This window comes from Aquila chrysaetos, chromosome 2, assembly GCF_900496995.4.
Source record: "Aquila chrysaetos chrysaetos chromosome 2, bAquChr1.4, whole genome shotgun sequence".
Lineage (NCBI taxonomy): Eukaryota > Metazoa > Chordata > Aves > Accipitriformes > Accipitridae > Aquila > Aquila chrysaetos.
Window position 1 is genome coordinate 27075686 of NC_044005.1, and position 26439 is coordinate 27102124.

The 26439-nt window shown below is 51.8% G+C and overlaps 2 protein-coding genes across 2 annotated transcripts; one reads left to right on the forward strand and one right to left on the reverse strand.

Annotated features, from left to right (window-relative positions):
• Window positions 1–402: 402 nt before the first annotated feature.
• On the reverse strand, window positions 403–18264 carry DLST (dihydrolipoamide S-succinyltransferase). The gene is made up of 14 exons (XM_041120546.1): window positions 18171–18264; window positions 12027–12075; window positions 10919–10974; window positions 10487–10561; window positions 10043–10098; window positions 9227–9338; window positions 8564–8719; window positions 8201–8286; window positions 7415–7512; window positions 5415–5545; window positions 4760–4833; window positions 3845–3928; window positions 3134–3301; window positions 403–2627 (listed from the first exon to the last, which is right to left on the reverse strand). The coding sequence occupies exons 1-14, from the start codon at window positions 18226–18228 to the stop codon at window positions 2493–2495; spliced, it is 1338 nt and encodes a 445-aa protein (XP_040976480.1). The 5' UTR covers window positions 18229–18264; the 3' UTR covers window positions 403–2492.
• Window positions 18265–18426: 162 nt separating this feature from the next.
• On the forward strand, window positions 18427–25949 carry PROX2 (prospero homeobox 2). Its single transcript, XM_041120535.1, has 5 exons — window positions 18427–20260; window positions 22556–24184; window positions 24746–24853; window positions 25323–25517; window positions 25609–25949. Exons 2-5 carry the CDS (start codon window positions 22619–22621, stop codon window positions 25792–25794), a joined length of 2055 nt encoding a protein of 684 aa, XP_040976469.1. The 5' UTR covers window positions 18427–20260; window positions 22556–22618; the 3' UTR covers window positions 25795–25949.
• The last annotated feature ends 490 nt before the right edge of the window (window positions 25950–26439 follow it).

Sequence of the window (26439 nt, forward strand, 5' to 3'; positions counted from 1 at the left end):
GGACACCTCAAAGGCTGCGCAAAAGCAAGAGGACTAACCGGGGAGCTGACCACTAATGCCATGGCAAGCCAGACAGCAGGAGCAGCTAAGCCTGGGGCTTTTTCTCTCTAGGGCAGCATGCACTGGCTGAACCCTCCAACAGCAGGCTTGCACCCTTGGCCAGCAGCCTCCTAGTCTTGTGATTCAGGGGAGGTTCAGCAGCACTGACCCTTGACCAAAAGCCACAGCATGGCTTCTTGCAACACAGTGCCATGGGTGTCACCCAGGTGGGTCAAAAAAAGGAAGCTTCAAGCACCGCAGCTGCATGACCCTCCTACAGCAAGCGCCAACAGGGCAGATTAAAAAAAGCAGTTTCCTAGGCTGCATCATTTTAAAAGCTTGACTGTACATTCACTCCCTGGGTAGTTCAAAGGCCTCATTTATTGCAGCTCCAGACAGAATACAGGCATTGCCCTTCCCCAGGCTCACATACAAAGTCAAGGTGGGCCCTCTGTATCCTAAACCAGCATGGAGGGCTGGGTGCTAGCAGCATTTTTTGATCAGAACCTTCTCTTTCACTCAATTTATTTGTTCAAGAGTAGCTAGACTCCTTGCCCTTCCTTTACTGCACAGGGAAGGGGTTTTTCCTCTCCTCCTACCCTTCTACCTCAACCAGGGACAGAGGAAAGCGGACTCCATGCACCAGTTTGTCCATAGCTGCCAGGAAGCTGTAGGAACTAGTACTAGGAACTGCTCTCCCTTTCATCAGCATTCCAGCTGTGAGCGCAAGCATATTCTGTTAAAAGGGGCTGTCTTCTTCACTCATAGCTGGGAAAGGCAAACCATTCTCTGAAGTTGATGTCAGAGCTGGAAAAACCCTGCCATGATCCAGGAACGATTTCGTACTGTTCCAACAGGGACAGCTCCTTGGGGAGACACTCTCAGCACCACAGACAGCTTTTGCTTCGCAGTTATTTGATCTTGCCTCCCTTCTCCCTCTGCGACCCTTAACAGCCTTTTTCCCCACTTGCATGATTTATAATTCTCCCCTGTTGTAGCAGGGAAAAACCAACCTGGCTCCACACCTGTACTTTAAGAGCCTGTCCCAGGTCTCCCTCTTGGCCATCAGGCCATTTAGCAAACACTGGGATTTCCTTGCTGTCTGTAACAGTTCTGTTGCTAGACCAAGAAAAGGAGGATTTCCAGCCCTGAAAACCTCATCTTTGCTGGGAAGAGCCAATTCTGTGCCAAAGAGGGTTTGGCACAGCCAGAGAAGCCTCAATTTATTACCCCCAGTGATGGGCCCAGCTCCCATTCCCTCTTTTCTCTCACCACCAGAAAACGCTTTTTACACTACGCTAAGGAAGCTGCTGCCTGAGTCCTCACCCAGGAGCTGTTGCTCATCCCCTCAACACACCCCACCTCGCAGTCGTTGCCCAGTTTTATTTCATTTAAAATCCGCTGTGTTAAATATTTTAGTTACAAGTTCTGCGTAGAGGGTAAGAGTAATAGACTCTGCAGGCACTAGCAACCCCCTCACTCCCCAATACATGTGTGCGCTATCAGATTAAGGACTGCCCCCCTCCCCCCAAAACCAGCAGCCTTGGGCTGGGATGTACATTACAGTTAAAGACCTGGCCCTCCCCAGCTGTCTCTCTGCTGGTAGCAGGCCAAGCCCTTGCACGCAGGAAGCCAGCAGTCAGATCCACCGTCAGTGAGCTGTGATTCAAGGACAGCTGCTGGGGGCTGGTTCTTAGCCCCGTGTCAGGCATGTAATGGTGAAAGGGTTGTGCCCCCAGGAACAGTGCTACCTCCACAGAGGTCACGGGCTCTGCCCACCCAGACAAACATTCACACCACAGTGACCAGGCTGGAGAAAGACAAACGATCTCCAAGGGAAAGCAGGGGAGCTGCCACCGCTGCGTTCCTGTCTGTGGAGGGAGTGTAACTAGGGCACTGCCAGAGGCATGACATCTACCTCAAGCCCTGCTCTGATCAAAACCTCTGCTGCAAGTGGCCTGGGGGTCCCCAGACTGCCCTTGCAAGGCAGATGAGTGTGAAATATTTTCAAGCAAAACAGGGATAGAACAGTAGCCTTTCCTCTCCTCTCCTTCCCAGGAACCTCAGTGCTAGGAAATAAAGCTGAACCTGCCTTGGAGCGGCAGGGAAGGGTACCCTAGCACAGCAGCAGCAAGCAGTTTCCAGTGGTATAGGACAAGCTAGAGGTGAGAGTTCGGTGCTGTGAGGGAGAGGATGCCATACAGTTGGCTCTGGAAAGGCAGTGCCATTCAGTGGTTGGCCCACTGCATAGCAATCCTCGTGAGAAACTGAACCTTTGTTAAACAGAATAGGAAAGGAGGTAGGAGCTATCCCCACAATTCCCTCTGGGACAGCTCCGATCACAGCGGAGGGAGAGAGACTGGAATGACCCCTGCCAGTTCCTGAATGCCCTGCATTGCCCCTGCTGGTGCTGTGGCCCTGCCCTGGGTGGGTTGTGTGGGGGTGTGGCTGCTCTACAGGTCAAGCAGCAGCACGCGGGGATCCTCCACCGCTGCCTTGATCTTGCGCAGGAAAGTCACTGCCTCTCTGCCATCAATCAGCCGGTGATCATACGTCAGCGCCACATACATCATGGGCCGCACCTCGATCTGAAGGGGAGGAATAAGACAGGCATTAGTGAGCTCAGCCCTACTGCCTGTATAATACCCTCCTGTGAATTCCGGGAAGACCTGGCTTTTTCCTATCCTGAATCCAGGGCTCAGGCCCTCCTGGATATGTCCTGCCTGGCAGGATTACCTACCCACTCACTCACCCAGGCACTGATCACCACTCAGGCTGGGTCCGCACCACGCAAGACTAGGTCCCTTTCTGGAGCTGTTCTCTATCACAAAGGCTACAGCCTATTCCTCCCCACACCTAAGCAGATTATCCATTTCTCCCCCTCCCTCACAGATAGGACAAGGCCCCCTGCAGACCTCAGGCAAGTACCAGTGCCAGCAAAGCTGCCCTACACCCATTAGTCTCTGCTCCTCCTTCACAGTAAAGCCTTTTAGAAGTTGACACCAACTCCCTAGAAAAAGCATATGGGCTATGGTCCTCATCCCACTGAGCTCTCCCCTATGTTCACTGAAACCTCCTGCACAGCTCCACCTACCTTGCCTCCCACAGCCACAGGCCTGTCGAAGATGGCATGCATGCCTAAGATGGCAGACTGGGGTGGGTTAATGATAGGTGTCCCAAAGAGTGACCCAAAAACCCCTCCGTTGCTGATTGTGAAAGTGCCGCCATCCATGTCTTCAATGGCCAGTTCGTTCTTCCGTGCCTAGAAGAAAAAGCAAGGTCTTGGAAAGCTGCACAGATCACAGAAGGCAAAGGACAAGGGTTTGGACGTTCACTCTCTCCAGGAATAAATGCTGATGGCAAGACCTTCACTTATTGATCTGTTCAGCTGAAAACCAGCACGAAGTACTTGAAAATGCATCCTGTCTTTAGATCTGAACATTTACTGGCTTTGGGGAAGGATTCTCTTGCCTTCGCTTCCAACTCCTGCTTTTGCAGGGGACGGACACAGGGACTTCTACCCCAGGGCAGTTCAGCCTTGGCCTCTAGAGACAAAGGTGAAGACACACCATGTCGCTAATGCATAGTTTGCAGTCTTCTGGAAGGGCAACAAGTAGGTAGACCTGTCCTGTAAGGCACGGGCACAGCTACAGATGTAACCGGATCACTCCCCACAGCACAACTCAGTGTGTTAGAGGTCAGAGATGATGACACAGAGGGACTGAATCAATTCATGCCTATTCAGCACCCCCAATTCTTCCCATTCCTCCCAACCCTTTTCAGAAAAACCTCCAACTTTCCTTACCTTCTCCCCCAACTCGTAGATAGCACGCTCTATGTCAGCAAAGTTCATGTTTTCTACATTCCTAACAACAGGGACCACAAGACCCTAGGGAGAAGCATAGTGCATGGTCAGCAAATTCACCGCAGCGACACACATCCTCCTCAGCACACAGCAGGTGGTTGGCAGAGCTGCCTCGCACCCTGGCAGCCTGCCGGGAAACCTGGCATGACAAGCACTAAGGGCCGACACCGTAAATGAGACATCATCTTTGCCTTTGTAAGCCCGTCTCATAAAATCAACCAGGTCTGTCTGGATCCAGCTCCATGTCCATAAAAGCAGGTGAGGCACTGGGTAGAGTTCAGCTGCCACCTCTTTCTCCACCAGAAGAGTTGAGTCTCTTTAAGATGGACCTCCCCTAGACTTTGGGAGCAGTGACAGAACTTCAGTCGTGGCCAAGCCTCTGCCTCACAACAGAACCAACTAATTCAACATCTGTACCTCCATCCCATAATCTGCCTGGACAGGAACATCTCTTTGAAGCAGCAATGTCATTTACAGAAATGGTGGAACAACACAGCAGGGTTAGCCAAAGGACAGGACATGCAAAGCTTTTACTGCCTATGCCATATCCTCATGGATCCACAAAAAAAAAAAAAAAAAAGGGTTTCCCTAACTTGGCCTTACTCATTAACCACTGAGATCTATAAGGACCTTGTTACTCCATCTCCTAGTACAGTGGCAGAATATTCTTGGTCCTCCACCTTCTCCCAAAACCATCTCAGCAGTCCACAATATATCAGATGCCTCATTTAGAAGATCAGTCTCATCGGTAAGTTTCTGCTGCAGCAGAGCTCAAAGCTGAGTTGGCTCAAAGTATACGACCATCCCATGACCCGAGGCTGCAGGAAGCATGGCCAAAGCATCCAAGGTACCTACCCGGGGAGTTGCTACAGCGACACTGATGTCCACATAGTCCCTGTATACAATCTCTTTGGTCGTGTCATCAATCACTAGAAGGAGAAAGAAGCTGTTTTTCACATGCAGTACCCAAGATCAAGGGCTCAACAGGCCAGACGTAGCCACAAAATCATAACAACTTGTTCATCTCTAGCTTAAACATAACTCCAGAGAAAAATGAGCCCTCACTGCACCTATGGGAGAAGCACCAGGATAGACAGAAAAGAAACACAGTCCAGATAGGTCAGCCCCCCTCGGACATTCCCTTGGTTATTCTCCTCTTCTAGATTTAAGCAAGTACCTCTGACACCTCCCAGGAACTGCATCACACCTACAGCAGCTACCTCTACACCAACCAGCAGGCTCTGCCCTCTGCAGCTGTGTACGCATGGCCCCAGCCCCATTCCTGGCAATCCCTTCCTAATAGAGCCCCTCTTGGCAAGCTGTCCTCTACCTACATAAGCGGCATTAGCAAAATCAGCTGCAGCACGTAGGACTGTCCCTGTTTTTTCTGTGTATTTGACTTGTTTGTCCAGGCTATGTGCCCTGCCATGGACTTGGGCCACCTGCTTTCCCCCACTCTGCCACGTTCACTGGTGAGACATGCAACTCACCAGCAAGGGTCACCACTCACCTGCATTCACAACGGGCTGGTCCTGCAGAGCAAAAGCTGCAGCTTTCACAAAAGCTGACATGAAACCTAGCTTCAGATTGTGCTTTTTCAGGAAGGGATCCTTGTGTACAGCTCTCATCTCCCGGATGTTGCTGCAAAACACGTGATAATGCTGGTCAGCAGGGAGCCCAAGAAAACACCATTCCGTTGCTCTGTAACAGATTTCAGTGCCAGCCCCAAGGACTGCATAACTGCACCACCAACCGGCAAACCCCCAGTCTGCTGAAAAATCCTTCAAACATCATAGGTGAAGTGGGCTGAAGGTGGCTCTAAGGCCCCTGCCAAAGGATCTAACAGGCACTGGTCCTGGACCACAAACTCCACAGGACAGGGTTAACCTGCATGGCCCACACTGCCAGGCACCTAAGCAAGATGGGGCATGGTGTATTTCCTGCTTAGACCTGATGTTGTCTCTGATTCTCTGGAGACACCAGTGCTGCCACCAGTGTGGCACCACAGACAGCAACAGCAGGTGTAGCTGGGCCAGCCCCGGAAGGGTGAAAAACCAGAAAATGCCAAGAGCAGAAAAGATGCACGTGGTGACGGAGGGAAAAAACTTCAATCACTGTGCAAGTCCAGAGCCAGCCAGCACGACAATGCCTCCGTACCCAACTCTCCGGCTTTGGGAGTTGCATGAATATGAAAGAAATCTTCCCAGATGCTATGGTAGTGGGTGCCAGCCCACCTGCAGCCCTCAGCCAGACTAATCATGTTTCCCCACTGCTTCTACTTATCAGAACTCAGGCCATTTACAAAACTCAACCAAGCTGTGGCTACAAGCTCTGCCTATTCTAGGCTAATACCAGAGCTGTGGAATTGCATGGTCCATCCCTCCCCCCTCCAGAGACCTTGAGCCTTTGAAGAGACAGCTTCAGCAAGGCACAGGGGTCTCCATGGTTTAGAGTGTTTGTTTTCCTGCGCCTAACCTTGTTTAGGGCTAGGATTACCACCCAAAGACATTAGTGTCTCCCAAGACACAAGGACTGCTGCAATGAGGACGAGGTTTGCTATGAAACTGGCTCATTATGGCTTCCTCCTTTCAGATGCTGACCCCCCCGCGGGAAGCAGGAGGCCCCAGCACAGGTCCTCACGAGTCAACCTCACAGCAATCAATCCAAACCAGATTACCAGATGCAATGAGAGCCCGAGGCCAGCGTAAAGCGACACCTCAATGAGCCTCTGAGAGGAGATAAAGCTGCAGCACTTCCTCTCCAATCAAGACTATTTTGCCAACCTTATTGTTCTGAGACCCAAATATTTACATGTTTTGTCTTAAGGAGCAGAATAGGATTTCACAAGGCAATTTGATTTGGGCACAATTTCCCCTTAATGCACTGTAACATAAGCTGCCCACCCTCCAAAGCCATTAGTGTGTTCAGTCTGTGCAAGCACTTGAGTCAGAAGACCCCCACGTGCCCAGAGGGGATGGGGAAGGATGATAGTCTGTCTCTGGAAAGCTGCATCATCTGACAGCAAAGGCCTCAGACCTATGTAGTGCTCACCTGAGAGGCTGATGAGCCCTGGGGAACCACCTCATTGGAAGCTAAATATGCCCACCTCCAAAAGCAGTAACCTGGTGCGGTGGCAGAAAGCAGATGATACATCTTGCTGTCTTCTAATCGCCACTATACAAGTGATAGTAGTCACTCCTGGTCTTCTGCTCGATATCTACCAGTCCTCAACCAAGAACTACACAGATGAGGAACCAGACTGCCCCTTTTACAAGCAGCAGATGACTCCCAAGGAATGACAGGCCATTAGGAAGCTACGCACCCCTCATACTGCAACACCAATGTGGCCGTGATGAAGCTGTGCAGATCGTGGTACTCACCTAAGAAAGAGGTCCCAAAAGACATGTTGCTGATCTCTCCAAAGAGAATCAGCAAGGTCTTGACTGCTATTTAAAGATGACTGCCTGCATCTATTTCTACTTGAAGGGGAAAAAGAGGTCTGCTCCTCACCTCATATCGATCTCATTGAAAGTGGTCAGCATGGCACAAGTATTCTGAGCCTCTTTCAGCCGCTGAGCAATACGCTGACGCATCCTATTCATTTTCACCTGAAAATTAAAAAGATATAAGCAGAAGCTACCTCAAGCTCATTCAAGGGGCAAAATGCACAAGAAACTCAAAAGGCCCTTCTTCTTGCCATCTGGTTGACTAGCAATAGATGTTTAGGGCCAAGGTTTTCACTCCAGGTCTCCCTGAGGAGCATGACAGGCTGAGCTGATTTCACTAGAGCTGTCCAGCTCAATACACAGTTCACTTGAAAAGCAGTGCTGAAATGCATCACAGTATAACTACTTCCAACCTATGTGTTCCTCAGGACCTCCAAGCATGCATAGGTTTCCAGCATGAGGCTAATGAGAGAAGAGCAAGACTGCTAAGAAAGCAGGCTGCTCAACCATGTTCTCTTAAGAATGCACAAGGCAGCTGCAGCAGCCTCAGCCCTTTGCTGAGGGCTTGTGGACAGACCAAGCAGATCACACTGAGCCTTCTGTGCTCAGTCAGCAGAGTTCAAGACAAGACTTTTGCCTAGAAAAGACCTGCGTCAGATCAGACCTGGCTCCTCCTCCAGCCCACCCCTAAGCGGTGCCCTCATGTAGAGAATTTCCCATCTGTCACAGCCCCACTGAGCTGGATGTGAACAGGTAGATACAGACTCATCCAGAAAGCTCAAGACTTATGCCAGAACAGACTGTCACCCAGCAACAGAAGCCTTGGCAAGCCCCTACTCCCACAGCTTACCCTATGTTCTGATCGGGCACCTTTGCTGGGCACTGCCTCCCCAGGAGGGGCTGCCGCTGGGGCTGCAGCTGGCTTCACCGCAGACACTGAGGGTAAAGAACACATCAGTCAAAAAGGAAAGCCAGGGCTTAATTGCAATGCCCTGAGGTAGAAAGCCCATCTGAGCTCCTTGCTCAAGCAACACAGCCTTGAATTGGGCTGGGCAGGTTCCAGGCATAGCTGAGCTCTCTAGTCTGGAGCATGCAGGGCAATAATGTGGGGAGGCCTTCACCATAAATGCCAGGCTGTTTGCTGTCTTTAAGCTTACACACTCTCCCCAAGTAAGAGAGGCTTGAAAATAGGAGAAAATGGCTGTTGGCTCACCTGGTTTGCTATCAATGGGCTGAGTTGACACAGGCGGCACTGGTGGCATTGTAGTGGGAATTGGTGCTGCAGCAGGGGGAGGAGCAGCTGCAGCTACAGGTTCAGGGGCTGCAGGAGGAGGAGGGGCTGCTGCTGGTTTGGCCTTGGCAGGAGCAGCTGAAAGACAAGGAAGAACCATGGTAAGGGCAACAACAGCTTCCACTGTCAGGGATCTCTGAGTCCAGCCAACCTGATAAAAGTTAACCCTCCAGCAGAGTGCCCTTATGTTCTCAGCACTACTGAACTGATAGGAGCCACCACAAGAGGATCCCAAGGTGAAAGTGTTTTACTCATCGACACCCTAGATCTCCTCACTGTGCACAAGATTGAATGCTAAAGAGAAGAGGGTGGAGAAGGGAGTTGTATCAGTGGAATTCTCAACTAATTTTAACTTAGAGCTGCAGTCTCCTCCAGAGGGAGCAAAAGGAAAGTTCTGCCCTCAGAAGGGCTGAAATTATGCTTTTCTAATGGACAAAAGAATAGGAGTATTTTCTTCCAGCTAGAGAGGCAGATGGAGGAAACATTTAACCTCTCTCAGGATCCCTCTAAATGCCTTGCTTCCATCTTCAGAAAAAGATTGGTGGAAACAGGAAGGCCTGTGCAAGTTATACATGCCTGACTTACCCCCAGTTTTCCTGAGTTTGAACAGAGGTGTCCCCCCTTCCACTTTGCCACCATCGGGTACCAGAAGGGCTTCAATCACACCAGCTGCTGGGGCTGGAACTTGCACTGATGTCTGCAAAACGGAAAATCAGTGAAATTCCCCCAAACTTTGGATGGAGAACAAGTGCCCAAGATGCCAATATGCGCAGATAAGACATTGTAATTTGGCACAGACAGCAGCTCTGTCTCGCACCATTTGTGCCCGTTTTCACACCCCCCACTGGGATTTTGTGCCAATGCTTAGAAGTTTTGGGAGATGCTGGCAGTGTAACATATAGCCTGATCTTCCTGCTCCAGGGTACAATCAAGAATTGACCCGCTGCCAGCATCTTCCTGACAGCAACACCGGAAGCAGAACTTGGCAGGGCGTTTTAGCAAGAACTTCAAAGCTTAAGAGTCCTTTAAGGAGTGAGTAAAATTAAAGGCTAAATTTAAAACAGTCTGAAGACATCCTATGGCTCTGCAGATTTCTCCTCTGTTTAAACACAAACATGTTTCAAAGCTTAGAGCACCGAAATTGGAAGGAAGAGTGGAATTGCAGCTCCAACAAACATCAGCACCACTGATGCTTAATCAAATGTATGAGGAAGGAAAGTTATCAAAGAATTCTCATTTAAGGCACAGCCAGCTTTCATACTAGATGAGAAAAGCTTTTCTCCATCAAGGAAGCAGGAGACACAGGCAGGGCCTGCAGGCTTTAGGAGCTCTTAGTGGGGAGGAGCCATACAGGGTACCTGCTACAGAACTAGAAAAAGTTTTGGTCCAGAAAACTCCTACCTTGTCTGTTTCAATCTCACACACCACTTCATCTTCTGCCACTGTGTCTCCAACAGCTGAATGATAGATATGAAGACCACTGTGAGGAAGGAGGTGTGCTCTGGCCTCCCCTCTTAACCCACAGCAGTCTCCCCCACTAATCCAGAATTTTCTCACTCCAGTTCTCCACAGCTGCTAAAGAAAAGTCTAGCTCAAACATCAATCTACTGCAGAGTCTGATTCCAGTTTAGACATCACCCTTCACCCAACATCACCCATGACAGAGAGGTGTTGAGGCAGTAACTGCAATCCTTACCCCTCAGAAGAACTGCAATTAACTGCCTCATTTGTCACAGACTGAAAGGCACAGAGCAGGCTGTCAGCCAGTGAACTACAATGCACCCCCGAGCTGCCCAGTGCAGCAGCAACGGTTCTGAGAATTTCAGGGAAGAGGCAACAGCTTACCTTTCTCCCACCTGACATCTCCTTCTGTGACTGACTCTGCAAAGGCTGGTGTGTTCACCGTAACCACGTCATCCCCTGTGAGAGAGAGAGAGAGACAGACTTGAACGCATTCAGAGTTCAAAACTTATGGCATTGCTTCATTCTTGTCATCAGGACTCTACTAGAGGGGGTAAGTCAACAGACATCAAACGTTGGCCTTCTCCTTGCTTCAACACTGATTAACACAAGAGAATTCCCATTGGACTGAAAGTCACATTGTGACAGGAATGCCAGACAAAATCTTTAAGGCCCCAGGACATAAACACTCAGCCATCCGCCAAGGTGGGACAGCAGTGGACCTAGACCAAGAATGGAAGAGGCAGCTTCAGCTGTTGTCAGGACACCAACAGGTAGCACAAGAGCCATCCCGCTGACTCCTGACTTTTTACTTACTACGTACTGCAGTGGTTCTGAAGTAACGGACAGTGAAGACACTGGAGCTATTTACTCTGCAGAAAGAGAGAAAGACATGAACACAGAAGTATGTTCCTCTGCAGGCTGCCAGCACCAAGCTGAAGTACAGAATTTACACTTGCTTAACTGATCTGAAAGGCTGCTCAGCTGTTCTGATGTATTTGTTCCAAGGACACCTACTTACTGTTCAAGCTGCAACAATCCCACTAAGAAAGGAAACATTGCAGCTTACCATCACTAGTGCTCTCAGTAACTCAGTGAGAACTGACATTTAAGGAATTTTAATTTAGGGAGGCAACCCAACAGAACCCCTGCGGTTCAAATACTGATAAAAGGCTGACCCAGACAGCCCACCCTACGCCCAAGACTAGTGCAGTAACCATTTTCTACCTCCAGATCAGGACCGTCATCTCTACAGAAGTTGCTAGATTGCTCCAAAAAAAGAGAAAGTCCCGTAAATTGCCTATGGCAACACATCCAAGAGACAGCTATTTCTCTCCACCATGTCCCTTCACAGGGACCTGGCAATCCCAAGTGTTCCAAAGGATGTTTTTTGTATCTACTGACACCACATTTGGAAACCTGAAGCAAACGTGCTTTAGCATTTCCTCTAACACAGGCTACTTGGTGCAAAACAGACCAGCTTTTCAGGCTTTTATGGATATGCTCTTAAGGTTATTTCCCCAAATACATTTTCACAAGACCACCTTAGCAATACAAACCTTGCCATATGAACAACAGCTCCCTGAACCATGCCACTTCTGACAGAAATCATACCAGGAGGCCACCATAGAGCAAAGACTTCTAGTCAGATAATCAAAGGCTAGAGATCCATTTATCACCAGTCTCCTCATTCCTGTCCCTTCCATGCCTCAGTATCTGGTTCCAAACAAGGTTTATTTTCTTTAAGCGTGCCAGAGTTTCTGACCTGCAAAACCTAGATTTTGTTAGGGCTAGCTCCACGCTCCTATGATGTGCACAGGGATTTTATGACAGCCAACCATATTCTGCCTCCCAGCTCTGAAATCTTATCAGGGCTAGAGCAGCCCCAGCCTCTCCACATCACAACTTTCCTGCAGATACTTACACAAGCTTCCTGCTGTTCATGTAAGCCAGTCCCTGGCTCCCAGCCACACCTGTGAATGAAAATGGTATTACCCCACAGGAACGTTGTCCAGCCCTCAAGTGTCCCTGTCAGGTTAAAGAGTGCAGAGGATACCACTGTCCACCCTGAAAGAAGCTTGCAACTAAGTGGGGAATATAAGCATACAGAGGCACGTCAGTGCCATCAAACCTGCCCAGAGCTTGCCAAGAACAGTGGTCTTGTCTTCATCTAGATTTATAGAGATGGGAAAAACAGTTGTATCTTGACCTCGATGCTCATAAGGAGAACTTTGAAAAGGGCAAACAAAGCAGCAGCTACCCCAGTCAGAACAAAACCAGGAAACAGCTACGAGGAACACCTCCAGGACTGCTAAAACCTCAGTTGCTGCTGAGTTATCCTCACCAATACAAAGGGGTTCCTAATAGGAGCAAGGCATCAGTCCCCTAAGAGGCACCCCCAGGAAGCCTCACAGTTGCATGGATAGGTAAGGAGTCAAAAAAAGAATGAAAACGGGGTGTAGGGCAGAGTAGCAAGACACCATTACCCCTGCTCTCTGTCTACCTCTTGTCCCAAGAACACTTCTTTCCAAAGCTCACAGCAGGGAGGTACTTGCATAGCTTCTCAGTTTCACATACCCCACCGTCCCCTTCCCACACTGCTCACATGCCCTGACACTGCAATTTTTATTATGAACCAAACTCCTGTCCTTTTCTTTTTCAGAGCACTGGGCAGTTTTCCAGTCTGATCTTAAAGAGAGTCAGCATAGCAAATGGAGAACATAGTTATCTCAATTACACAATGCCAGAAGGAAGAACCATTTCCCCACTTGATTTTTAAAAAAAGTGATACAATTTTGACACCATCCCCTACTAAAGAGTTGCTATTGGAACACTAGGAGCTGGAAAAGGTAAGCAGATTTAACTGGTTTCTCAATGTGGAATCAGAAGTGAGTGAGGTAATGCTACATAACACAGTACAGCTAGAAAAAACAGAGCTCTGGGAAAATCCAGTTTAAGTAGCGAAGAGGAGTTCATAGGCATACTAGATTTGACATGTCACTTAATATTCACCCATCATTTTCAAAGGAGTTTATTAGAGAGCTAGGCTCTGCAACAGTATGTGTTTCAAGCACTGCAGTGCTTGAAATACACTCTGCTGCTGCTGTGAAATCTTCACCAGAGCTGAATGGATTGGGCAGTACATATATTAGGCAAGGGAGGCACTCACATGGAAACACAGCTCATTTCACCAACTGTTTCTTCATTACATGACTGACGGAAATAAACCCCAATCAAACCTATTACCAATTTCCATCATCAGCTCTGTTCTGTCTAGGTAGTTTGAAATGAAATAAAAGCATAAGACTCACCAGACAGAGAACATCTTGCCAGAGTACAGTTCCCCTGTCAGAGAGAAGAGGAACTATCAGTATTGCAAAAAGACAGACCCACCCTAGAAGGACTTTGGTTTTCCCACGAGACCTAGATCAGAGATGGGACCCATCATTCCCATGCTCTAGACTGCAGGCATGCTACTTTCCCATAACGTGCTATAGCAGGAGACGGCGAGAGCATCTACACCCTCCTCTTTGCTTTGTCTCCTTCCAGGATTCTTTCCTGTGGAGCGATGTTAAACCTGATGCACTTGGTTTTCAGTTGTGGCTCCAGCTGTTTTGACCTTCTCATGCATACTTTCCTCTTTAAGAAGGAACAGATTTCTAAGGACTCATTCACTAAAATTTGCTATGAATGAGAAGGTCAAGGGTAGCTACTGGATACAACAATAAAACATCCCATGATGTTTACTCCTACAGTCACAAATGCAGCATCTGGGGTTTTTTTGTTTGTTTGTTTTAAGGCTATGGAGCCTTTGAACTCCAGAAGGCCAGAATTTCCCTTGATGGAAAAATTTCTACTGCCCTCACTGAGCCAGGAATTCCACCTTCTGGTGATGTTTCACTTCACACTCATGTAATCATTGACTGCACTCCTAGCTCAGCGTAACATTCCTCAAAAGTAAAAGACATTTCAAGATATTCCAGTTACCTTCCCTATTGTTATTATACATTTCTCTAGCATCAAACCTGCAGATTTGGAGAATGTAAGAACTCTTTAAAAGCTATAGGAAAATATCACAGTAACCATGACTAAAATGCAGTTGACTGGTTTGGAAGAACAGCTACCCAACAGCTCAAAGCACCCTTATCCAGCAGCTAAGGTAAGAGGTAAAAATTAGATTTCATTCACATCTTCAGCGTCTGAAGGGAAGTTTGCATATAAGCCCTGATTTCAGCTTCACCAGAGCAAGCAGGATGGGATATAACTGATCTTAAATACCAAAATAATTTGTGGAGCTGTGTGTGGTAAGACAGTATAGACATCGAGGACCACAGAGATACTTAAACTTGTCACACCATCTGCAGGACTGAGCGCTGTAGCATACAAAAATATATTCAGTGAACACTCCATATCATCAAAACTACTAACAGGTCTGGAATCAGCCACCTGGCAGTTTAATTACCCAAACGTATTGATCGATTTGGCTTCTCAGATATTAACGCATGGTCAACTCAATGATCAATGGGCAGTTCAACAGGGTTATGATTAGCTGTGCCAAGGATGAAGGCGGCCAGGCTGACTTGCTGCTAAGCCAGCGTGGGTCTGGCAGAGCTCAGGAGCTCCAGCACAGCGCCATGCAGCTACCCTGTTTGCCAGCCCGCTGCAGGGACCGACGATCCTGGACCAACAGTCCTGCAAAAACAGCCTCCAGCAGGGCCTGCTGGAGCCCCTGCCCCAGGACGGACTGGGGAAGGGAAAGCAGGGAGCACTGCACAGACTTTGCAGAGTCATCGCGAATGCTACAACGCTTAATCTTGGTGCAGCACGGGCGCCCTGCTAACTCAGATCTGGTTTGTTTAGAGACAGCCCTAAGCTGGGATCAGTAAGACAAATTTCAAGTTAACTCTGCTTGGTCAAGTGTGTAAAGCACCACAATCCTAAGCACATAGGTTAGTTCCTGTATTGATCCTGTATTGAAGCAACCTGAACTCCCCTCTGCCCATTAATGTTTTCCTGGGTGCTTCATAAAAAAAGTGGTAAAGGTATTCCTAGCACCCTACACATAACTTGTTAAGAAAGAGGTACAGACCCAGACTGAGGCAAAACCAGCCAATTTTATTTGCTCATGACCAGTTTACTGTAAGGTTTAAAAAAAAAAGTTTAGAAGGCCTGTCCTAAAATAAATTGTTGCAAGAAAACACACCTGCAGCTCTCTTCCGTGATGAAAGCTCCACAACCACTGCAAAATTAAGGAGAAAAACTGGTATCACTCTACCCTTCCGTCTTTCAGGTTAAGAAGTGAGGGAAAGAGCTCTAATGGGAGGAAGAAGCACTAATGAAAGATAAGGAGACTCCCTCTCTCTTGTGTCCATCCCTTAACCACAGTACCTCAGAGACGCACGTGCAGCTCCAAGAGATGCCTGACAGGGTTGCTTCCTGTTCCCTTTTTCCCGGAAGGAATCACTGTGATTGCACCTGTTCCTGGTATCACCTGGTTAAATCTGCCTCTGCCTGATCTTGGAGCTTCTTCAGTGAAAATAGAAATATTTAGTTTTCGCTAGCTGGCATTAGCACTTTGGGTCACTTTAAAGAGACAGCCTTCACTTGAAGAAATAAGTCTTGGTCTAATTAGCTAGTGACTCACACACCAAGTGATTAATTTTTCCCCTACATTTCACATGACTTCTCAGAATTGCTTTTATAACTGTTATTATGTCGAAGGGACCCTGGCACACAGCGTCCCAGGCCACACCTTTCAAGGAGCCATCACCTTCCAGTAGGTCACTACACAGTGAAATAAATTATGGAATACATCAGCTAAAGTGACAGCCTGTATACCTACACATTTCTTCTCCAGGAGTGGGAACAGTGACCAGTTCAGGTAAGGACACTAACTGAAGAAGGTACAGTTAATTTCAACAGAGGCAAAACAGAAGCCCAGTGCTGGGCAGCTCTGACAACAGGCAAAGCAGCAATCGGTTATCCAGCCCTGGCTTCTTCAAAGCAAAGAAGCTGCTGCTTTAACAACAAGGATGAGCACAAACCACTGCTACACACAAAAAACCCATGGCACATCTTTCATGGATTTTAACACAATTATATACAGCATGGCAGGGCAGATGCTAAGATGGGATGGAGATAACAATGCTGAATGGTAAAGGATACTGTTACTAAGATGACAGACTGAGAACTCCATCACACAGGGAAGATCAAACAGGGAAGAAAAAGTTCTTTAAAAACTCTTCCCCAGATAAACAGGAGGACTTGATTCTCAAAGCACTGAACGTAGCTCCTGATCAAACCATCCTTTTTCAGACTAGCTCTTCTCTGGACTTTTTCAGGTCATCCTTCAACAGCTGCCTTTCCTCCTCCACCTCGAGTCTTACATGCTTGGATGCAGGCTATTGATGCACACTCACGATTTCTACCTGATACATGAATCCAGGACCTTTTTCTCTTCTACGAGATCATCAAAATCCAGCCAACCCTGCCCTACCCTCATTGTTTCTTGCTGACTCCACTGTCCTCTCATTCAACCCTACACTTTTGAATTTTTTACATGTCTATTGTTCTCACTTCTCCCATCAGAGGTTTGCCAAGTTCTGGCGTTTCTTTCCATCTCACCAAAAGCCTGTATTATCCCTTTCGTCAAAACTTACTTCCCATGTCCCTATTGAAATGGAAATCAAACTACTGCTACCATCTTGACTTCTCAACTTTTTTAGTACATCTAACAGGTTAAATAAAATTATATTCCCTTCCTAGCACTCAGCTATAACCTCCTGTAACCTCCTGATTTGCAGACTAGTTTTGTAAAAGGTTGGAATACTCCATCTGGCTTTCCCCTCCATTCTGTGTAATTACACAGCACCACTGAGAGCTGACAAAGCATAAATATTGTTAAAATGCCACTTAAATAAGCTTATTTTAACCTACACTATAATCAATTTGTATCGACATATATGTAAAACAAAATATAACTATATAGTTAGTTATAAATTGTTTATAGTGGTTTTATATACACACACAGAGATATTTATAAACACGAATCTGTTTCTAGTGCCGAGAGACAAGCATTTAACACACAATAGCCCTATGGGGAAGCATAACATAATGTTCAACATTACAATTAGCTGTCAACACTTCCTCACCTACATTCACACAATGGCTAAAATCAAATCTCATGCTCTAAGGCTTCAGCTGGTCATCTGGAAGAGAAGTGACCTTTTTCCTCCTGTAGGCATGCATATATACGTATGTATACGCATGCTTATATATATGTACGTAGACAAAGCTGTGCATGTTTGCTATTTAAACGGAAGACGTGGCCCGAAGTCAGCAAACGACAGAAACGAGCGGGCCAAGAGCTGCCACGGTATTGATTTGAGTTGCTGGCTCTGGCTATCGGACCCCGCAAGCCCAGCCTACCACCAGCACAGGTTACTGCTGTTTGCACCGGTTGGTTCAACGACGGCTTTGAAAATTGAGCACAGGAATTAAGTAAGAAAATAGGCACCACTTCATTTGCCGTTTCTGCACCGGGCCGACCCCGGCCGGGGAGGGTCTCTGCCGGCGGAGGCCGAGGCGGGGGACGCAGCGAGTCGCGGCTGCCAACAGAGCCGCCCCCCAAACCGCTTCAGCCCAGCGACAGGCGGCGACCGCGCAGCCCGAGAGCGGCGCTTTTCGGAGGCTCTTCCCCTCGGTCAGCTCTGCCCGGTGCCGCAGGCGAGGCGCCGCCTCTCCCGACGGGGGCGGCGGGCCCGGCCCGGCCCGGCCCGGGAGGGGGCAGCGGCACACGCACTGGCCCCGAGAAGGGGCAGCGCCGCGCTCACCCCGGCCCCGGCCCCTCCCGGGGGTGGGGGGCAGCCCCGCCGCCCGTGCCGCCCCTCCCTGCCCTGCCCTCCGCGCCCGGGGCGGCGGTGCCTCGCGTCGGGCGGGGGGGGGAAGGAGGGGGGGGAAGGAAGGGGGGGACGCGTCCCGGTGCCCTTGGCGGCGCCGCCGCCGTCCCCGCCCGTCCAACCGGCGCCCGCCCTCCCTCCCCGCGGCGGGCGCCCGCGGCGGGCAGTACCTGCCGGAGGGCGCGCAGCGAGCCCCAGCCCCCCAGCAGCCCGCCACAGCAGCAGCATCGCGGCGGCGGCGGCGGGAGGAGCCGGAGGGCGGACACCGGAAGCAGGCCCGGCGCGAGCCGGAAGTGCGCAGGGCCGGACCAACCTCTCCGGAGCGGGGGGAGCGGGGTCAGAGGGGCGGCACTATACCGGGCGGGGGGGGGGGGTGGGCTGTGGAGCAGGGGCAGGCGTGGGGACGGGGCTGCGGGGTGAGGACAGGCCTAAGGCAGGGGCTGCGGGGCAGGGACAGGCTGAGGTGCCTCAGGAGGCTCCTGTGGAACCGTACCTGAGATGTCTTCCACAGCCCCGTGCGGGGCCGGGTGGCAGGCAGACGGTTGGGTTATGCCTTGTGTCCCGGTTGTCAGCACCTTTGCACAGCCCTGCTTGTCCACAGGCTGTGCTGCGGCCAGCACAAGCGGGCACAGGGGCTTCCACATTACGAGTTATGTTACCTACAGTTCCTGGTACGTACACAGACCTGCGTATTACCAAAGGGGTGCTGTTTCGTAACGCTTTTCATTGAACCCACTCTGGATTGCTGCAGGACAGCTGTACCAGTGGTCCTCCGGCTCACCTTGACAAACCATGGGGTCAGGCTTGAGTAGGATAATGCTGCAGGCGTCCGCCGGTGGAATGTTGCATGGTTAGAAACAGGCAAGGCGGTCATCTCGCCATGGCAAACAGGCAAATGAGTCCACAAGTAAGCCCTGTTCCTCAGATGTGGTCTGTATGTTGAAAACATTTGAGAATACCCCAGCCAGCTTCTTTTTTCTGCCTGCTTCCAGGTGGGGAACCACGGGTGGAAGAAAACCCAAGGAACCCATTTGCAGAATCTGAGAATTAGCTTGGGATAGTCATCAAAGGCTGTCTGGCAGCCAGGCTTCTCTCAAGGAGCCAAGTCCAGGTTATACACATGCCCTTAATTTAGCCATTGCTTAATAATATATGAATGGTAAACTGCAACCTCCAAAATAGTCTCCTAATATAAATTCGCAATGAACATCCTTGGGATCATTTTCAAAGAAAAGAGGTAGAATAAAAATCAACAGGGGATAGTCTCTGAGGCTTTGAGGCTGTGCTGCCTGCTTTAATAAAAGGTAGCTGAGCCAGAAAGGCTCTCTGCCAGGGATTTCTCTGTGATCTGTCTTTCGAGGGCTAATATCCTTGAACATGACCACCTGATGTCAACTGCTTTTAACCACAGCCTCCTGCCTACCAAATGAATACACCAAACATCACCATGTTCAGTAAGCGTGTGGCATCAAAGCAGACGAAGCCCCAGGAGTGGCACGTGTGGCTAGCCTTTGTCCACCCACCCCACAGCTCCTGCACGAAATGTCTCACAACCATGTGTGCTCCTGGGGCAGGTAGGTTTGTCCTGGAGCTGGGGTCAAGGTGTGCTCAGCTGACAGCAGTGCTGGCTCTGCCAGCTGCGGCAGTGTCTCTAAAGCACCCTGTGTTAAGCAAGGGACTCAGTGTAGCTGCTTTTCCTGTGTTTGTTGCATTTCCTGGCCACGTCCTACACTGCAGACCTTCAGGCCAGCCGAAATGCCTCTGTGTCCCCATGGCGGGAGATGTTGGAAATGCCTGGGCACTTTCCGTGGGAGCTGGACAGCACCTGGAGCTCCGGGTCTGCTCCTTCCTTCCCTGCAGCACTGCCTCTAGCCCAGTGTATTTGCATCATCTCCCCAACGGTTCACCACCCTGGGTCCTAGATGGGGTTTCCAGGCCAAACTGTAGGGGGGAACTGCTCGTCTGGCCCTCTGCCCACCTGGGCACCAGCCCTTGCCTGTCCGACCCCAGGGCTATGAGCCTGGGAGACGGCTGAGCAGCAGGGAAGGTGGCTGGACCCCAGCGCTGGACCTGACCTCCTGGACATCCATCTGCATATTCAGATGTCGTTCCCAGCCGGTTGGCTGCCTCCGGCCTCCCCACTCCCTCTTTAAAGGACCTGAGCGCAGCGGGAGGACGTGCCGGCACTGCCTCTGCGGCATCCAGTGGCCCCTGGACGCCTGCCCTCAGGCACTGCGCTCCCTGCGCCCCTGGAGCCAAGGTGAGTGGGGCAGAGAGGTGCCAGTGGCTTGGGTTGGGGACCGCTTGCTGAAGACAGAGGGGTGCGGTGGCTGGGGAAGGCTCTGGGGGCATTTGCAGTGCTGGAGGGGCGGCAGGCTGCTCCGTGTACAGCTCTCCTACCGAGGACCACCTGGGGAGCCCATGTGGGGTGGCTCCCATTTTGGAGAGGACACGCTTGCCTTCTCTTCTGAGCATCTTCACTTTGTTCCTCGGTCTTTTTCTTCAGGTAAGAGGAGCCTCGGCTGCTTTTTAGTGTTTTGGAAGGTGGTACTGGTGAGGGCTGGTAGTAAGAGTAGGAACCGAAGCATGCATCTGCTAACTCAGCGGGGAAAGGGCTGCATCAGCAGGAGCATTTTGCTTGGGGCAGCACCTCCCAGCCCTGCGGTGCTGGGGAGGCTGCAGGGGGGAGCTGAGACCACCCACGGCAGGCTGCCATGGCCTGGGACCACGGGCTCTGCTCCCACCCTCCAAATCTCCAGCAGAAGTATGGTGGTGCTGGAAGCCTTAGGCAAGTGGAGGGGTTCTTGCCAGCTCTGAGTCGATCTGCTTATGAGGGTTGTATCACCCCATGTTTCTGGGGCTGGGATGCCTCAACATAGGGGACAGGCAAGCTCCCTGACATTGCTGTTGAACACAGAGGAGGTGAGAAATTGTGACCAAGTGCCAAAAGAATGTGTTTCTGTGACAAACCGAGTGAGGTAGCAGGACCAACTGTCTTGTGCCCATGCCATGCGGAAAGGCTTAAGGGTGGAAGAAATCTATGACTGCATTGCATTTGCTGTGTGGCTTTGTTGGAAGCGACTGGCAGGCTAAGAGGCAGCCGCAGGTGACGGTGAAGCTTGTTATACAAGGGCGAGGGGTGTTGCTGAGAGCTGCCGGCACCCCAGCCTCGCACTGGCCATGGGTAAACTGAGCAGTTTGAATGCCCCCACGACAGACTGTTAGCAAAACAAAACCCTAATGGTCAGGAGGGGTGGGGAGACAATATGGGAGAGCAACAAGTGGTGTTGGACAACCCAGAAAATACTTTTGTCAAGACTAGAGCTCTCCAAAAGGTAGAGCTCTCCCAGATACCTGCTTGGAATACAGGGCTGTTCGAAGAAAGGCAACCTGCTAAAAACCAGTGAGAAAAAAACCATTTTTTTACACTGCTCATTAGCTTGGGGGACTTGCTGTGGAGCACTCACAGGGACAGGAGACTGACAGTATTGAAAATGATCAGATACTTCTGGGTATAGCAAAAGAATCTTGGGCACTTTAAAGGTGTCTGGAAAAGACATAAAATGTCCTACTTCAGGGATGCAAAGCTACTGCTAATTAATGTGGATGAGGAAGAAGCACTCCACAGGGATGGTTACTCTAATTGCCTAGGATAGGAGCTTTTGCACCTTCTTTTGCAAAGCTGTCCGAGTGAGCGAACGAGTGGAGGGGGCGGATCCCTGCCTGGAGTCAGCATGACAATTTTAAGCCCAGGGTTGCTGGCTCAGTAGTTTTTATCTTCCCCGGTAATCCCCATCCCCATCCCTTTTATTCAGTGTTTTGCCAAATGCTTAGGAGCCCCGTGCTGTTAGCCTGAACAACCCGGTGTGTCCCGCTTGCAGCAGGTCACGTCACACTTTCACCCTCGCTGTGCCCCTTTCCACCAGCCTGTTTGTGCCGCCCCAGCCCCACAGCGCTGCCGCCCATCACTGTGCCCTTGGGGCTGTGGTGGCGGGTGCTGGGTGCCAGCAGAAGCACGCAGCAGCCATGCCCTGGCCTAGCTGCTACGTGCTGTGAATGCCTTCACCAGCGATGTAGCTGTCATCCCCATGCTCTGTGAGCACCCGGGAGCACCCATAACCACCTTTGCCCAGGCGTGGGTGGCAGAGGGCTCCGTCTGTTGCTCACCACCCTTGTACGTGAGTCCACGAGCCCAGAGGGGAGTTTCCCCAAATGCCTCTGGTGCGGGCGCAGCTGGCGGTGTGGGAAGTCCGTGCTGCCGGGCGCATCCAGGGCCCAAACCATGTGAAATGTACTCTGGGCACTGTGAAAGCCTGGCTGGTAGGTGGGAGCTGTGACAGCGTCCAGGGCGTTGCTGCTGTCATGCGACACCCAACGGCCTGCTCATGGGTTTTGCAGTGCCTGGAGGTTTCTGCCTGGGTCATTCCCTGGTCAAACAGATTTTGCAGGGGAGCAGGGATGCCCTGGAAATCTGGGAGGAAAAATCTCTGGCCATGTGTATGGAGAGCTGTTGTATGAAGTTCCTGCCCACTGATGTTTCTTGCTCTTTCTCCAGCTCCACACCACTAGCAGGCTGAAATATCAAACACCTGGGAAGCCGGCCAATCTGTCACTGGAAATGATCCCCAATCAGCTGAGGGTCAGCTCTCCGGTGTCTAGGCAGGAACAAGAGACGATGGATGGCAGGACTGGCTCTGAGCAGGACAGAGACGGTGTCACTTCAGGGCACAGCCAGGGGCTAAAGTTGGAGCCCTGTTTCCAGACTGACTCTCTCTTGCCTTCCCCCAGTGCGTCCCTGATATCACAGCTCCTCAGCCACCCGATGGTTGGCAGGAGCCTGGATCCCAGCATCATTTTCCCTTCCTCTCAGGTAGTGGCCCTGCCTCAGGACTACAAGTGTGGTGCATCTCCCGGAGAAGGAGCGCAAGCCCTGGCTTTCCCCAGGACCCGTGCCCCGGCTCCTGTGCCCTGTGCTGCTGACAGGGACCAGCTCTCTGACCAGCACCTACAGGACCAGCTCTCCAGCCAGCACCTACGAGCCAAACGGGCCAGGGTGGAGAGCATCATCCAAGGCATGAGCCTCCTACCAACCCCTCAGGCATTTGGCACCAGCCTGGAGGCAGCTTTTGGGCACGAGAGGGAGAGGGGCGGTGAGATGCCCCGGGAGTTTAAGAGGAAGCCGAGGGTTCCCCAGCAGGCCACAGGGGCAGGCAGGCAAGTGGCCCCCATGGCGGGCAGCCCCCATGCTGAGGGCTGCCAGCAGCTGAAGGAGCAGCTCTGCTTTTTAGAGCAGCAACTGAGGCGGCTTCAGGAGAAGTTCTCCCAGGTCTGCGACTCTGGGAACACTGCCCAAACCCAGGAAGGTGCTGAGAAAGTGCATCCACTGCCTGAAAAGCCTGGAGACAGACCAGACAAGGACAGCGCCACTGCCACCAGTGACGCGCGCAAAGCACCTCTCTGGAAGAGCGTCCTGGAGGTGCGTGGGCTGGAGGAGGAGGAGGACAGCGGCGACACAGGTGGCCTGCCCTCAGCAGCGAGGGTCCTCTCGCAGGCGCTGAAGCACGAGCTGGCCGGGGTGACGTCGCAGGTGGTGGACTCTGTCCTGAAGACTGTCTGGCCGAAGGCAGCCAACCAACTTCTGCAGCAGCACCGCAGCCTCCCAGTGCCAGGGCCTGATGTGAGGAGAGAGTATTTTGCTGCTGGGAAATGCAGAAAGCCACTTGCTAAGCCATCTCCCAGGAATGCACCAGGCTCGCTGGGCTCACCTCAGGCTGAGGCCCTGTCAGGAGCTTCGGGGAAGAGCCTGGGCTCTCATGCTGGCTCCTTCAGTTCAAAGGGGGTCAGAAAACCCTCTCAGGTACCCAGCATGGGTTATTCGCTGGTCTCGGCTGCCCCAGTCCAGGACAGCCAGCTGCTGAGCCAGCTGCTGGGCTACGGCCAGCACAGCCTCTGGGGCAGTAGCTCTTGTGGGAGCCCCTCTGCCCTGGAGAGGGGTCCTCTGGAGCCCCTCGACTTGCACTGGGGAACTGTCAAACTGAGGTCGTCGGTTGTGAGACAGCAGCAGCAGCATCCCCTGCCCCTGAGCCCTGCTGACATGGAGAGCCTGGCGCTGCTGCCGGCTGGCAGGGATGGCTGCGGGGAGCTGCAGGCTGCGATGGATGGCGTGCCCTTCACCTCCACCCATGTATCCTTTGAGGGCAGCTGGAGAGGTCCCTGGGCTCAGCTGGAGCTAGAGAGGTCCCTGGGCTTGGACATGCTCCCCTTATCCTCCAAAGCCACAGCTTGGCACAGCCCCTGCTGGTCTCCCCAGGGCCATGGTCCCTGCTGCTCCACAGGGGGCTAAAAAGGGGTGGGCAGGAAAGGGGTCCCGAGTCATGGAAAGGCACTGCTGCTCCTCAGGGTTGGTTAGATGCTGTAGCATAGCTGGGGGTAGGAGTCAGGAGCTCCCAAGCCTGCTCTTGGGCCATCCCGGTGGTCCCGTCATCCTATGCCAGGAACAGGTGTCTCATGGAAATCCCTGTTCCCACCATCCTGGGAAGTGCCATGGGGAGCAGCAGCCTCCCTGGGGATGCCAAAGGGAAAAGTCAGTGGCTGCCCAGCCAGGGATGAACCCCCTCCACCCTGCTGCCAGGCCATGGGGAGGGGTTATTGTGGGCACCAGGCATGTGCATGCCAGGGCCAGTGCTCAGGGATATGCTGAGCCAGTTGGGCTGCTGTGTGCAGGCTTTCCTTGACCCCAAGGCAGATGCAGGAGGCGCTGACCCCCGGCCACCTGAAGAAGGCCAAGCTGATGTTTTTCTTCACCCGCTACCCCAGCTCCACTCTGCTGAAGACCTACTTCCTTGACGTGCAGGTAAAACAGCAGCACCAGACGCTGGTGCCAGGCAGGGCTCCCACGCGTTGTGGGACCCAGCCCACCTCGCTGGGGAACCGCAGGGAAGGGGATGATCTTGTGTCCCCCCACCTCGCTGGCAGGAGTGGGGGGATGGCACCCACTTCAGCACAGGCTGCCCTGGAGCGGGTGCTCAAGGCCATGGCAGACCTGGGCTGCCAGGTCTTTGCTTTGTGCAGTCAAGGTATTGGGATTAAAGCTCAACACGAATGTGCCTCCCCACTGCAGAGTGGCTGGGATCTGAATCTCAGTGGGGAGAGGCACTGCGGAAACCCCTGTGTCATGGTCCTGGATGGTGCTTTTGCACCCCTGGGGTAGGGATGGGTTTGGGGCCAGGCTAGCGGTGCTTGGCTGGGCTTGTGGGGGTTCATGGGCAAGTAGGCTCCAAGCTGGTGTAATGCCTATCCTCCGGCTCTCCCTGCCCTGGCAGTTCAGCCGCTGCATCACCTCCCAGCTCATCAAGTGGTTCAGCAACTTCCGCGAGTTTTACTACATCCAGGTGGAGAAGTTTGCCCGGCAGGCCCTGCTGGAGGGCGTTGTGGATGCTGGCACCCTCCGGGTCTCCCGGGACTCGGAGCTTTTCCGTGCCCTCAACATGCACTATAACAAGGGGAACGACTTCGAGGTGAGGAGGGGGAGCCAGGGAACAGGGGTGGCGGGGCGAGAGGGAGCCAGGGACGTGGTGGTGCCGAGGGCTGATGCCTGTCTCGCCACAGGTGCCAGGGCGGTTCCTGGAGGTGGCCAGCCTGACGCTCCAGGAGTTCTTCAGTGCCATCAGGGCGGGCAAGGACGCCGACCCCTCCTGGAAGAAACCCATTTACAAAATCATTTCCAAACTGGACAGCAACATCCCAGAAGGGTTCAAAGCCGCTGGCTGCTCCCAGGAACTGCTCCGCAGCTGACACTCTGTGAAAGCAGCCCTGGGTCCTGTGTGCAGCCACCATGTGCTAAGCACCTCACCGGCACTCTGTACAGCATCCATTATTCTGAGTATTTTCTCTCTGGCCTGTAAGACAGCTCCTTGGATGAGGTCTGTCACTTGCCTCAGGTGCTGGGATTTTATGCTGTGTGTTTTTTTCCCCTGCTCAAAGCTGGTGGGGTCCTGACAGAGACCCTTGGAGGGGAGGGATAGAGCCATGAGGTTGGAGCCTGGGAAATCGCCCTGCCCCAATTATCCCTGTGACCCTGGCTGAGCTGCCTTCCTTCTCTTCCCTAGAGGGCCACAGATCAGGGCAAACAGCCTTTCTGTTTATAAAGCAGGCAGAGGTCCTAGCAGCGGGCAAAGTTTTCTTGGCACAGCAGACCAGTGGATGTGCCTGGTCCAACAGCATCCCTCGGTTTCTGTCCAGATACAACACACCAGTGTCCAAAGAAAACAGCTGGTGAATTCCAGCATTTCAAGCACCCTATGGGGATAGTTGACCCTGTCTGGGAGATGTAAAACCAGTGTTTGTTGCAGCCAGCACGAACAACACTCCCCCCTGCCTCCCCTGTGCTGTTGGCAAGAGCCCCCCACGCAGCTGTGCGCTGTGGCGAAGCAGGTGACT

Excerpts from the sequence above, each read along its gene's own strand:
- PROX2 (XM_041120535.1), top strand. The coding sequence starts at position 22,619 with ATGATCCCCAATCAGCTGAGGGTCAGCTCTCCGGTGTCTAGGCAGGAA. Across the intron at positions 24,185-24,745 it reads TGCCCTTCACCTCCACCCAT|ATGCAGGAGGCGCTGACCCC; the intron begins GTATCCTTTGAG and ends ACCCCAAGGCAG. Across the intron at positions 24,854-25,322 it reads CCTACTTCCTTGACGTGCAG|TTCAGCCGCTGCATCACCTC; the intron begins GTAAAACAGCAG and ends CTGCCCTGGCAG.
- DLST (XM_041120546.1), bottom strand. The coding sequence starts at position 18,228 with ATGCTGCTGCTGTGGCGGGCTGCTGGGGGGCTGGGGCTCGCTGCGCGC. Across the intron at positions 8,287-8,563 it reads GCCCATTGATAGCAAACCAG|TGTCTGCGGTGAAGCCAGCT; the intron begins GTGAGCCAACAG and ends CTTTACCCTCAG. Across the intron at positions 4,834-5,414 it reads CCAGCCCGTTGTGAATGCAG|TGATTGATGACACGACCAAA; the intron begins GTGAGTGGTGAC and ends TTCTCCTTCTAG.